We start from the raw sequence: 13,507 nt of genomic DNA on the forward strand, positions 1-13,507 counted from the left end.
CGCGCTCTGCTGTTGCTATGAAGAGAGCTGTGACGTGGCTTCTGCTGCCCACTACGGTAGAACCGTCGCTCGTGACGTTCACGTGTTACCTGTCATGCCTTTGGCGGTTCGGCCGGCGCACGTGCGCACGGTGAGAAATCTCGTTTCGATCAATCGCGTGGAAAGAGCTCGTGGGTGAAGTGCGTTTGATGTACACGTGGACTGTGGCTGAATGCGCCTCTGACGTCACCGCGATTGAACCCCGCGCCGGGGCCACGCGAGACCCTCAATAAACCTGTGCGCGTGATGCGAACGCACCCTGATGTCCAGATCACGTGTTTTATCACAACAATCGTGATTCGGTTTCCAGGGAACACAAATACCGCTAAAACCGTGAGCTGCGTAAATGAAGCGTCATGATGTAGGAGGTCACAGAGATGCGCTGACGTCATTCTTCAGTGTTTCTGCATTAATGACCTTCTGCTGCAGTGTGTCTGATCATCATCATCATCATCATCTATTAAACATGTCAAGCTCATTCACAGCTTTATATGTGTACTGAACATTTCCTATCGTTTGCTCGCCTACACTTGGGTTGAAATGGTATTTGTGATCTTGGGCAGTATTTAACACAGGTGCCATAACACACATTCAAGGTCAACGCTCGTTTTTTTATTAATACCACTTAAAGTATCTGTTGAAACACGTTTAAACCTAAAGGGGTAATTCACTTCCATAATGATGTTTATTTCTACTGTGGAAGTCAAGAAGTTGAAACTTAAATGAGTCGTTTACTTCAAACCCTCATCGCTAGTAGGAATAAACATTATGGTGGAAGGTGACGTGTCCCTTTACGAAGTGCAAGAAACACAACGCCATATTTTTCCTCTTTGGAAGTGTCGTTTATTGAGACGTGATCAAACACTGCTTAGTGCTCGAGTGTCTTTTTTAATGTTAGAAACATTTGATTTGATCATTTTAATGTCTTTTCGGGGACATCTTGGTAACGCTTTACATTAACGCACCCTTTATAAAGCATTTATAGATGTGTTCATTAATGATTCAGTCATTTACAAATGCATTATGAAGCAGTTATAACTGCATGAATAAAAAGGGATTCTGCCATATAGTGAGCCGTGTTTAACTCATGTGTAATAAATGTATTTATTTGACTGTAAAGCAGATTGATTATTATCTTGATGTTGTCAGACGGGACACTGTCAGGTGTTGTGTTGTTTTTCTCGCACCTGCTCACTATTTGCCAGGTATTTCATTGGAATCCCGCTTCTTAGTCATGCAGTTATAACTGCTTTATAATGCATTTATAAGTGACTTAATCATTAATGAACACATAAAAATGCTTCATAAAGGGTACATTAATGTGAAGCGTTACCCAAATCTTTATTATTAAAATCATCTAAACATTCAAGCATTAATAGCGCCACACATGAATATGAATCACCCAGACACCCACAGAATGAGTCTTGTGTTGGTCACAGTGAGGTTGTGTCGAGCAGATGGCCGCTCGTGTGTGGATGTGAAAGATCTCAGCGGGTTTGTGCTGTACGAGAGGAAGGTGCTACTGTGATCATGATGGGTTTAAGTCAGAGCTCATCGGACCTCCACACAGGAGCTCTGGACAACAGATTGCAGGTAGGAGTGTGTATAAAAACAACATAATCATAAAACCCTTTTTGGAAGCTTCCTTGTGGCACGTAAAATCCCAATAAACACATTAAATGATTTGAGTTTCTCTAGTTTTAATCAACGATGGGGTGTTTGTCTCAGCCGGACTCAGTTCACACACGTCCTAAGAGCAAAATCAAAAACATCAAGCATATGAAGCAAAAATCATCCGTCAGATGAACAGACACTGACCACAATCTCTCTCTGTATCGTCTGATGACCGCGCGTCATTGCGGATGGATTTGTGTTTCTGTGTGATGAGGGTTGAAAACTACGACAGTGTCAAGACCTTTCTATAGATACAAAAAACTAAAACATGTGCAAAAAACTAAAACTGCACCTGCAAATGAAATACAAACTATAAAATAAGTCCAGCTGCTTCTGTCGCAGAATTTCAATCGAAATATACAAAGCGAAGGTGAAACAAACCATACAGCCGAACAATATCTCAGTACTTCATTCAGGAGAAACAGATTACAGTAAGAATTGCTTTGATTTTTGGGGAACGCAAAAAAGGGTAAACCCCGAATAATAAACACGTTGAGAGGAAAAAAGAAAGTCCTGAAGCAAAAACATGGTGGGTTCCGCCTAGCTGCCAAATGAGTTTTCTGTGGATAAACACTCTGTGGAGGGCGCACATCTGTCCACGGAGAACTTCAAAGAACCACCGGACCCTCCCGGAGTCATTGTGCAAACGTTATAACTCATATACTGATCCCACCAACACTGAGAGGATTGAAATATTGGTGCGGTTCTTCAAAGCACACCGTCAGGATTATATTGCGAGCGTGTGTGGAACCGGCGGGTCAGCTCGCTTCAGCTTCATTACCGCTGTCGTGCATCAGAGGAATTATGAAGACTGAAATATCATCTCCAGATCCCGGTCTGTCTCCGGCGATCCTCCAACCGCGGTCTTTCAGAACACCTCTGGCCTTCATCACCAGGTCTTGAGCGGCCATGGTGTACCTGAACAAACACAAATGACAGAAGAGGTTTTCACTCATTTTATCTGAAGGGACTATAACACAATCTGATGAAGAGAGGAGGAGGAGATGAAAGAACTTAAACCAGAAACATTCTTGACTCCAAGGTCCCCCACTGTATTCCACAATATTCAAAGATCCCCCCCTCACAGAACCTCAATTTTTACCAATATGATATTTTAGAGCTTAAAAATACAGGAAAAATGTTTAATAATAATAATTTTATATACTTTTTTGTCTCATTTTAAAATATTGGACATCTTGAGGCCCCCTAACCCTGTTGACAACCACTGTCCTTAAACTAAAGATAAAAACAAGTCATTAATCCCAACAGATAAGACGGATATAAACTGTAAAAATGAATAAACATTTATATATATTTTAAAGTATTGGTAAACTTAAATAAACCAAAATATTGATACATGTTTGTGTTTATAAATACAAAATGAATATGCAATATATAAACACAAACTTTTATTCTGGATGCGAATAATCGTTTGACAACCCTAAAAATATCTAAATATTCCAAAATCAAGATACATTTACTTGACGAGGAAAGTGACCCCAGAACCCTAGTCCTTTTTTATGAAAGAAAAAAGGAAATTTTGGGTTAAAAACAGGCCAAAAAGTAATCTTGAATTATGTAAAACTACATTTAAAAAACATCTTACCTTAAGAAGTTGCCAATTTAGTCCCAAACAGTATAAAAACAATATCAATACTACTAGAACATGGATATTAATATAACCCATACATATGAAGTTGACTTGTTTTTGTAAAGGATATATCGCTCTTTTTCCCCACACATCATTACTACGTTGGGACCAAGCTTATTTTTCCTTAACATAAAAGTTGAGTTTGTTTATCTCAGATACGACACCGTTACGCTGCTCAATGTAAATATGAATGTATGAGTAATCCATCACTGCTTCAGACAACACAGATGAACCTGCCTGTGCTGGTCATCAGGGTCACAGTTTCCAAGGAAACCAGAGATGGCCTCTGCCACTTCCTCATTGGACAGCACATCCCAGAGGCCATCTGTAGCCAGGACCATGACATCATCAGCGCTGCGTTCATACTGAGAGAGGTTATAGACCTTCACCTGTTAGAATGACAACATCCATACTGTGAATATTACTGTCTAAGAGGCACATTAGTACAAATTCTTCCTTCGCTTGAAGCCGTCTTTAAAGCTTTAATGACATTAATGTGAAACAATAAGATCCGTTTATAAGAGCAAACGTGACGTCTGGCCGTCTTGACCCTGCCCTGACCCCACCGTTTACACAACAGACAGGAAGTGAGCGCCGCAGGCAGACAGCAAGCATACTTTGCATACTTCTACACGTTACACAAGAGCATTACCGCTGGAGGAGGAAGAGATGAAAGAGAAGCTGAAAATGAAAAAAACTCAAAGCTGAAGACAGCTGAACTGTCGCTGAACTCCACACGCACACACAGAGTGAATTAAACATCAAGAGAATATCAGAAGAGCGCAGAGACCGAGATTTATACCATTTTACTCGTATGGAAATGGTGATTGTATGAAACTTCCAGACATAAACCACAGTGTTATCATTACATCATGTTTAAATCAAATGTTTTTGTGAGTGGACTCAAACTGCGACGACGATGTTATGTAATCTGGTTATATAACACACCATAATAATGATCATTTGTGTAGTGTTTGAGGCGTCTGACCTCCGGAGAACACGACAGGAACGGTTTGATAGAGACGTCTGAGTCGTGAACCTTCAGGTCATGATCGCCGAGGCCGCGGGAGATGCCGATGGTGGCCAGAACACGAGCCTGAAGATAATATCATCTTATCTTATGAGCAACGTCAACTTTAAAACACATCCACAACACATTTTACTAGCAAGTCAAACATCAGAACAAAATCGTTTCAGATGAAGAAGAATAAAAGATTGTAAAAAATGTCTTCTTTAATACACTGATAAATCATTCAAGAGAAGTTCTTTTGGTTGACTTTGTTTTCACTATATTTCAAATATACATGAAGAGTATGGCTCCAAAATGAGATCACTTTTTATGAGGGTTTTTGTGATTTCAATTAATATCAATCAATTGGCTTTGATTTAAGCCATTGTAAGTTCAAAAATACAATAAAAACATGACGACATAATAAAAAACACGATCTTAAACAGTGTTATTTCATTTTGAAACCAAACTCTTCATACACACGACTGTGTTTCAAAGTACAGCATATCGTTATATAACATATCATGTGCAGTCGTACCTTCTTTCCTTCTCCGTATATGAGTGGAAACTTCAGATCGTCCTCCTGAACCGTTTTATACGCCCTGAACACAACAACACAACAGACAAACACTGAAACACAAACTTCTGCCTGATGATGACAGCGGATAGGGTCAATAAATCGTTCATTAACTGTTTAACGTTTAAAGTTCCGCTTCATTCAGACATTCAGAATCCTTTATTGCTCAGAAGAGATTCAGCTTTGAGTGACATCTAAATATTTCTTCAAAAGGACATCCAGGAGCGCGCGGCCTGCTGAACAAACTGGATCAAATAATCCCAGAAGATGCTCTTTGGTAAGGCTTCAATTTTCTGTTTCACAAAGACATCCAAGGCACTATTTCTTCTCAACACGTGAAATTTTAATCACTTTTTAGTATTTACACACTGGAAAAAGTGCCTTAAATTTTTTGGAGAAATAGATCGCGTTTCAACCGTCACGCGAACCCCAAGCACAGTCTGGAAGGGTTACGGATATGTTTCCACGTGAACCTGGTTAAACAACACGCCACGATTACAAACAGTTCTCGGCTCCAAATATTCAGCACGGTTGTCTAATCGCTCAATCTCTCGTGTTAGGCAGCGTTTACGTACTAAAGATTTCCTTTATCAGCACTGCTGTGAAGAAGAAAACCATTCATGTACCGGCTGGCATCCATCGGAGTGATAAAGCAACAAGACGGACTCGGCACGGCGGCGCAAGATAAAAAAACTCATAGACACAATTGAGTGAATTGTTGACATGCAGAACAGTAAGAGTTATAGTACAGTAGAATTAACACCACTAGTGTCACATCATTAAGTTTTCTGACATTTAATTGCACATTTCCCAAGAGAGATTTCTAAGAGAAACAGATGAGCTCATATGTGATCATGAGGGAACCCACCATCCGTTCATGGTGAAGTCTCGATACAGCATTCTCTTCCCGACCTCTTTCTTTGTGACTCTTCTAGGAAACTCCAAATGTGTGAAATCGTTTCCTAACAGAGACGGCTGAAGATGAGCCTGGACGAGAATCAAATCAAACACAATTCAGGCTCTAGCTTTCCCTGGACTAAACAATCATCCATGATCAGTTCCTATCTTACTAGAAAAATATAAACATCTTAAGACTCACTGATAGCAAATTATAATTTCACTTTATGTGGACACGTTTCTTAATATTAAAAATATACTTGAATGTCAATTTTGAGGAGGATTGTGTGATCTTTTAAATAATATAGTCTTTTAATGCAAGTACAACATTTGCACAACTAAAGTAAAAAATAAGCAGACTTTAAGATATAAGAAACATAAATATTTTAATTAAAACATGGAGTATAAAGTATAGTGTGATATAAATGTATTTCAAACGGGGACCACCTTCCAGGAAAACAGCGAGCTAATATTTGTGTCGTTTTTGTTTGTTGTGATATCTGGATATCTGGAGTTTGACCGTTTTTCTCACCAGGAACTGAAGTCTCTGACGCTCCGACTCCGGAGTAAAAGGGTTGGACATGGGAATAATCTCTCCTGCACGGATGATGAGAGCCCTTAAACACAACAGCAAACACCTTTGTGATACGGAATACATTTAACTGAGACAATGATTTGACGTTTTAATGAAATAAAAGAGCGTGTGTCTCATTACCTGCTGTCACCAGCATTGGCCACATAGAGTTTTTCCAATAAATAAATCACCACCAGAGCTGTACATCCACCAGAGACTGAATACACGCCTCTCTCTCGGCCTATGTGTGCATCCTGAATCATGCATTGACACACGGACAGAAACACCTCATATAGCAATACAACAGCTTTGACTGCCATCTAGTGGCCATTTCATCTCACCAACGTCTAGAATCAATCACAGATTGTCTTTCTCATAGAAGTGAACCTTCGCTTCACGTGACGGAGCGACTCACCATTTCCTTGAAGGCGTTCTCAATAGCTCCCACCACCAGACTCTCCTGTTTGATCTTCTTCTCCATGAAGAAGCGCGGGGTCACGGTGTTAGGAGAGCCCGGAGCCCCCGCCGCCCCCCGGAGTGACGCGGCTCTGGACAGACCTCGCTGTGAGCAGCCGGCGATGGGGTGGAGGGGATGGAGGGTGGTCTCCTCACCCAGACAGGTGGGCGGCTGTAGGGAAGGATTCTGAAGGATCTCCAGCACCTCCTGAAGCTGCTCCTCGATGTGAAGATGAAGGAACTTGGACGCAAAAACAGCGGCACCAGAACCTCCGTGGCCATCAAACAGACCCCAGTAATGGAAGTTCAGCTCTTTGAAATCCTAAGAACACACGAACACACACAAAAACACGAAAACAAGATGCACTCATGGTTTCTGAGGTCATGCTTCCTTAGAATTCTATGCACATGGTTTGTGTGAATAATAAATGAGTAAATAAAGATGACATCATCTCACGGTGTTGTCAATGGTCTCCAGTATGTCAGCACTGGGAAGTGAAGAGCGCCTCCTGCTGGTGGGAGTGTAAATGGGACTTGAATGGTCTGCGGGTCTCTTTCTGAGCTCCACCACCTCACAACACGCCTGATCTTCATTCAGTGCGCTTTTACCTGCGTTTATCACTCTGTGTGACAAACAGAACGTTGATATCAAACTCTACGAAACGCTTTTATTTATTTATTGTTACATCAGAGGCTTTACTTCAACACAAAGAGATCCCGTCATTTACTTTTAATTTTCAATTTAATGTTCAATAGTCTCTCTGAAGAAAGTCACAGATTCATCTTGCTCTTTATTATTGAAGACATTGATCAAACAAAGCACTTTGACTCTCTATCATCAGATGATCTTGTGAGTACCCGTGTGATCAGAAACGACCGACTTCAGGACATCTGACATCATCACTACAGGGTTTCCAAGGCAACCAGTTTCTTCCCACGTGACTGGATTATAGATGTCAAGTGCCGTGCAGGTTAAACACCTGTCAGATACACTCTTCAACAATACGTGTAAACCACGTGATGATAAATCAATCTTATCATATCTATCTGTGTGACATTTTACAGGCAGATTGGTAGAAACGTGAGATTTGGGGTTCAGAATTCACAAGTGCAAAACCATCCCAGATAAACTGAGCCGCAGTATTTCAGTTGTTTCTGTTAACAATGACCTGATGTCATCATTAAAGCTGATGCTAACATTCACACATGAGTCGGGTCACATCACTGGACTGAGAGCTCTCGCTCCATCTATCTCACTTCCACACACAGAAGAGGAAGCAAGCAAACGCCCTTTTACTTTCTCATTCAGATCAGAGGGAACATTTGTATTTCTCAAAAAGATGAACCGAAGCAGACAGCATGTGACACAGAAAGTCCAACACAACTGCATGTGACATTCTGACTGCACATTCAAGTTCTGTTCTTCTGAAAATGATGTCATGGTTTCTGAACACCACGACAGCACCCGAACGCGTGGATATCCTTTTATTTCACGACTTTCAACACAATTCCCACTATAACCTTTAAACCAAATATATAAGCTTTAGATTCCATCATGTTGTTTCTGTCCACAGGGCAGTTTCACATGACCAAGGTTATGATGCGTAAAACGCGCACATTCGCCCTGCGGCATCAGCATTGAAATAAATAATGATCTCGAGAACATCAACATGCGTGTTTGAGATAAATAATGATCCAGAGAACATCAACATGCGTGTTTGAGATAAATAATGATCCAGAGAACATAAACATGCGTGTTTGAGATAAATAATGATCTCGAGAACATCAACATGCGTGTTTGAGATAAATAATGATCCAGAGAACATAAACATGCGTGTTTGAGATAAATAATGATCTCGAGAACATCAACATGCGTGTTTGAGATAAATAATGATCCAGAGAACATAAACATGCGTGTTTGAGATAAATAATGATCCAGAGAACATAAACATGCGTGTTTGAGATAAATAATGATCTCGAGAACATCAACATGCGTGTTTGAGATAAATAATGATCTCGAGAACATCAACATGCGTGTTTGAGATAAATAATGATCCAGAGAACATAAAGATGCGTGTTTGAGATAAATAATGATCCAGAGAACATAAACATGCGTGTTTGAGAAAAATAATGATCTCGAGAACATCAACATGCGTGTTTGAGATAAATAATGATCTCGAGAACATCAACATGCGTGTTTGAGATAAATAATGATCCAGAGAACATAAAGATGCGTGTTTGAGATAAATAATGATCCAGAGAACATAAACATGCGTGTTTGAGATAAATAATGATCTCGAGAACATCAACATGCGTGTTTGAGATAAATAATGATCTCGAGAACATCAACATGCGTGTTTGAGATAAATAATGATCCAGAGAACATCAACATGTGTGTTTGAGATAAATAATGATCCAGAGAACATAAAGATGCGTGTTTGAGATAAATAATGATCCAGAGAACATAAACATGCGTGTTTGAGATAAATAATGATCCAGAGAACATAAAGATGCGTGTTTGAGATAAATAATGATCCAGAGAACATAAACATGCGTGTTTGAGATAAATAATGATCCAGAGAACATAAACATGCGTGTTTGAGATAAATAATGATCCAGAGAACATAAACATGCGTGTTTGAGATAAATAATGATCTCGAGAACATCAACATGCGTGTTTGAGATAAATAATGATCTCGAGAACATCAACATGCGTGTTTGAGATAAATAATGATCCAGAGAACATAAACATGCGTGTTTGAGATAAATAATGATCCAGAGAACATAAAGATGCGTGTTTGAGATAAATAATGATCTCGAGAACATCAACATGCGTGTTTGAGATAAATAATGATCCAGAGAACATCAACATGTGTGTTTGAGATAAATAATGATCTCGAGAACATCAACATGTGTGTTTGAGATAAATAATGATCTCGAGAACATCAACATGCGTGTTTGAGATAAATAATGATCCAGAGAACATCAACATGCGTGTTTGAGATAAATAATGATCTCGAGAACATCAACATGTGTGTTTGAGATAAATAATGATCCAGAGAACATAAAGATGCGTGTTTGAGATAAATAATGATCTCGAGAACATCAACATGCGTGTTTGAGATAAATAATGATATTGAGAACATCAACATGCGTGTTTGAGATAAATAATGATCTCGAGAACATCAACATGTGTGTTTGAGATAAATAATGATCCAGAGAACATAAACATGCGTGTTTGAGATAAATAATGATCCAGAGAACATCAACATGTGTGTTTGAGATAAATAATGATCTCGAGAACATCAACATGCGTGTTTGAGATAAATAATGATCCAGAGAACATCAACATGCGTGTTTGAGATAAATAATGATCTCGAGAACATCAACATGTGTGTTTGAGATAAATAATGATCCAGAGAACATAAACATGCGTGTTTGAGATAAATAATGATCCAGAGAACATCAACATGTGTGTTTGAGATAAATAATGATCTCGAGAACATCAACATGCGTGTTTGAGATAAATAATGATCCAGAGAACATAAACATGCGTGTTTGAGATAAATAATGATCTCGAGAACATCAACATGCGTGTTTGAGATAAATAATGATCTCGAGAACATCAACATGCGTGTTTGAGATAAATAATGATCCAGAGAACATAAACATGCGTGTTTGAGATAAATAATGATCCAGAGAACATAAAGATGCGTGTTTGAGATAAATAATGATCTCGAGAACATCAACATGCGTGTTTGAGATAAATAATGATCCAGAGAACATCAACATGTGTGTTTGAGATAAATAATGATCTCGAGAACATCAACATGCGTGTTTGAGATAAATAATGATCCAGAGAACATAAACATGCGTGTTTGAGATAAATAATGATCCAGAGAACATAAAGATGCGTGTTTGAGATAAATAATGATCTCGAGAACATCAACATGCGTGTTTGAGATAAATAATGATCCAGAGAACATCAACATGCGTGTTTGAGATAAATAATGATCCAGAGAACATAAACATGCGTGTTTGAGATAAATAATGATCCAGAGAACATAAAGATGCGTGTTTGAGATAAATAATGATCTCGAGAACATCAACATGCGTGTTTGAGATAAATAATGATCCAGAGAACATCAACATGCGTGTTTGAGATAAATAATGATCCAGAGAACATAAACATGCGTGTTTGAGATAAATAATGATCTCGAGAACATCAACATGCGTGTTTGAGATAAATAATGATCTCGAGAACATCAACATGTGTGTTTGAGATAAATAATGATCCAGAGAACATAAACATGCGTGTTTGAGATAAATAATGATCCAGAGAACATCAACATGCGTGTTTGAGATAAATAATGATCTCGAGAACATCAACATGCGTGTTTGAGATAAATAATGATCCAGAGAACATCAACATGTGTGTTTGAGATAAATAATGATCCAGAGAACATAAACATGCGTGTTTGAGATAAATAATGATCCAGAGAACATCAACATGCGTGTTTGAGATAAATAATGATCCAGAGAACATCAACATGCGTGTTTGAGATAAATAATGATCCAGAGAACATAAACATGCGTGTTTGAGATAAATAATGATCTCGAGAACATAAACATGCGTGTTTGATATAAATAATGATCTCTGGTCCTCGTGACAGCACTCGTGTGATTATTACACACAATCAAAACAACCGCAGCATCCGCGTGTGTGACGCGCATGTCGACCCATTGCGCGTCCACGGCCCGAGCGCGCCGGTACTCACTCCGCGTATCCGGTGGCCCACGGCAGCTTGGCCTCTTTGAGGATGAGGATGGGTCGCGAGATGTGATCCGCCGAGCACTCCACCTCATCAGGAGACAGCGCGAGGAACTCCGGCCTGCAGTACTGGAAGCGGAGCGGCGGATCCGCGCGGTGCTCGTGATTCTCCTCCGCGCTCGAGCTCATCATGCCGCCGAGGATGCTGGAGACCGCCGATCTCACGCGTGTCATCATGATGGTGTGTGTGTGTGTGTGTGTGTGTGTGTGTGTGTGTCCTCTGCTGCGCGGAAGCGCGCACTACACACCGGCGTTATGAACGCACCGCAGCCTGCGCGCCCCGCAGTCATGTGATCATCGCCGCAGGTCACTCACAGAAATTCAGTTTTCAAAATGAACCTTCAACTCTTTCAGTTCAGGGATTTATTTCCATTTATTTAGTGGAATTGCATTCTATCAAGCATCTGATCAATGTTTTAATATAATGTCCCATAAACAGTTAATGAGTGTTCATCTGGCTTTACTTAAGGGATCTCTTACTGTATTGTTATAAAGTTTACTTGTTCACTAACACTGTACACACACACACACACACACACACACACACACACACACACACACACACACTAGTGGTTATAATGCATCACTGTAGTTAATGAACAACGACACTGGATTGATTTTGTACAGCTGAATGTTTCAAATATAAAACATCATGTGCATAAGTCTTGAATCATAATACTGGTGTGTCGAATTTAAAATGTACTATTGTGGTTTAATCTGTGAATACAATTATTTCTTTTGATATATAAAATACTCTTAAACACAATTGAATAAAATATAATGATTTAACAGGATTGTGTCATGATTCATCTATAATTCATGTCAATAACGTCAAAACAAAGATAGTTGATAGTTTATAAAATCCCTCTTAAATCAAATGAATGAGATATTTACTGACTATCATGTTGCTTTAATGCTCATTCAGATTCTTCAGATTTTCTAAAGCGCTGTTGTGACTCTCAGTGTCCACTAGAGGTCGCTGTCTCATGAGAACAGAATTGATCCAGTCTCACACAGATCTCAGTGCTTAAACACAGGAGCAGGACAAACTGATGGCTGATGGGTCATTTGATGAACTTCACAGTGTTGGTCCTGGCTGGTGTAGAAACCCTCTGCGTGTGTATTTTCTGATGTTTGGGAGATGATAGATTCATGTTTATTAAATGACACCATCATCTTAATGGCACTATATGAGAAAGTCGTCACATCCCTTTAAAGTATTCCAGAAAACATATTATGTGACTTACTTCCATCAGCTTAATGATCAAGACATAACTACTATAGCAAATGGAATTTAATATTAATCTCAGCCCATGTATGATATATCTTACACATCTTTCATTTGTATACACATATATATTTAAAGATATAAACAGATTCTAGGGCGTCACGAGGAGCCGGCCGACCAGTTTTCCTTCAGTCCATCTGGGAAGAATCAACTGATCATCACACAGAAGTTAAGTTTTCATCTCCTGATCCACGATCAGCTCTCTCTCTACAGTAAAAACTCATCCAACGGCTGTGAAGAAAACTCATTAATGTCCTCTGACCCAGGGTCAGTAAACCAACAGCACGAAGAAGATTTGATAGGTTGACATTTCTCAGACACGAGAGGACTGAAAATGTCAGGCAGTGGTGTGTCTGAAGTCTGGATTATTGTTCACACGTCACTGTGAGTTCATCACAACACATTTAATAAAGGAATCTGCAGTGATGGTTTGTTGTGAAACTTGAACATCCTGATGTGATTCCTGAACACAAGAGAGACACCATCCACACACATCAGAATATCATCCCAA

The 13,507-nt window shown here is 39.4% G+C and overlaps 1 protein-coding gene across 4 annotated transcripts; it reads right to left on the reverse strand.

Moving 5' to 3' along the window:
• Positions 1 to 864: 864 nt before the first annotated feature.
• Positions 865 to 12,233, reverse strand: ppm1h (protein phosphatase, Mg2+/Mn2+ dependent, 1H). Of its 4 annotated transcripts, none has more exons than XR_013786284.1 (11): positions 11,656 to 12,233; positions 7,335 to 7,500; positions 6,837 to 7,199; positions 6,563 to 6,675; positions 6,380 to 6,464; positions 5,819 to 5,937; positions 4,912 to 4,975; positions 4,353 to 4,460; positions 3,602 to 3,753; positions 1,858 to 2,631; positions 872 to 1,789 (listed from the first exon to the last, which is right to left on the reverse strand). XR_013786284.1 is itself a non-coding variant. In XM_079450459.1 (10 exons), exons 1-10 carry the CDS (start codon positions 11,883 to 11,885, stop codon positions 2,472 to 2,474), a joined length of 1,560 nt encoding a protein of 519 aa, XP_079306585.1. In that variant the 5' UTR covers positions 11,886 to 12,021; the 3' UTR covers positions 865 to 2,471. The 4 variants fall into 4 exon arrangements, 1 of the variants encoding a protein (XP_079306585.1); XR_013786285.1 differs by having other exon boundaries at positions 4,313 to 4,460; positions 11,656 to 12,000; XM_079450459.1 differs by having other exon boundaries at positions 865 to 2,631; positions 11,656 to 12,021.
• Positions 12,234 to 13,507: the final 1,274 nt, after the last annotated feature.

The sequence above is a fragment of the Barbatula barbatula genome (genome assembly GCF_947034865.1).
Source record: "Barbatula barbatula genome assembly, chromosome: 25".
Lineage (NCBI taxonomy): Eukaryota > Metazoa > Chordata > Actinopteri > Cypriniformes > Nemacheilidae > Barbatula > Barbatula barbatula.

What these genes read in the sequence shown, in the direction of transcription:
- ppm1h (XM_079450459.1), bottom strand. Translation starts at nt 11,885, where the DNA reads ATGATGACACGCGTGAGATCGGCGGTCTCCAGCATCCTCGGCGGCATG. An exon ending in GCCAATGCTGGTGACAGCAG is followed by an intron (nt 6,465 to 6,562) that starts GTAATGAGACAC and finishes GTTGTGTTTAAG; the next exon opens with GGCTCTCATCATCCGTGCAG. An exon ending in GACTTCACCATGAACGGATG is followed by an intron (nt 4,976 to 5,818) that starts GTGGGTTCCCTC and finishes TGTTGTGTTCAG; the next exon opens with GGCGTATAAAACGGTTCAGG.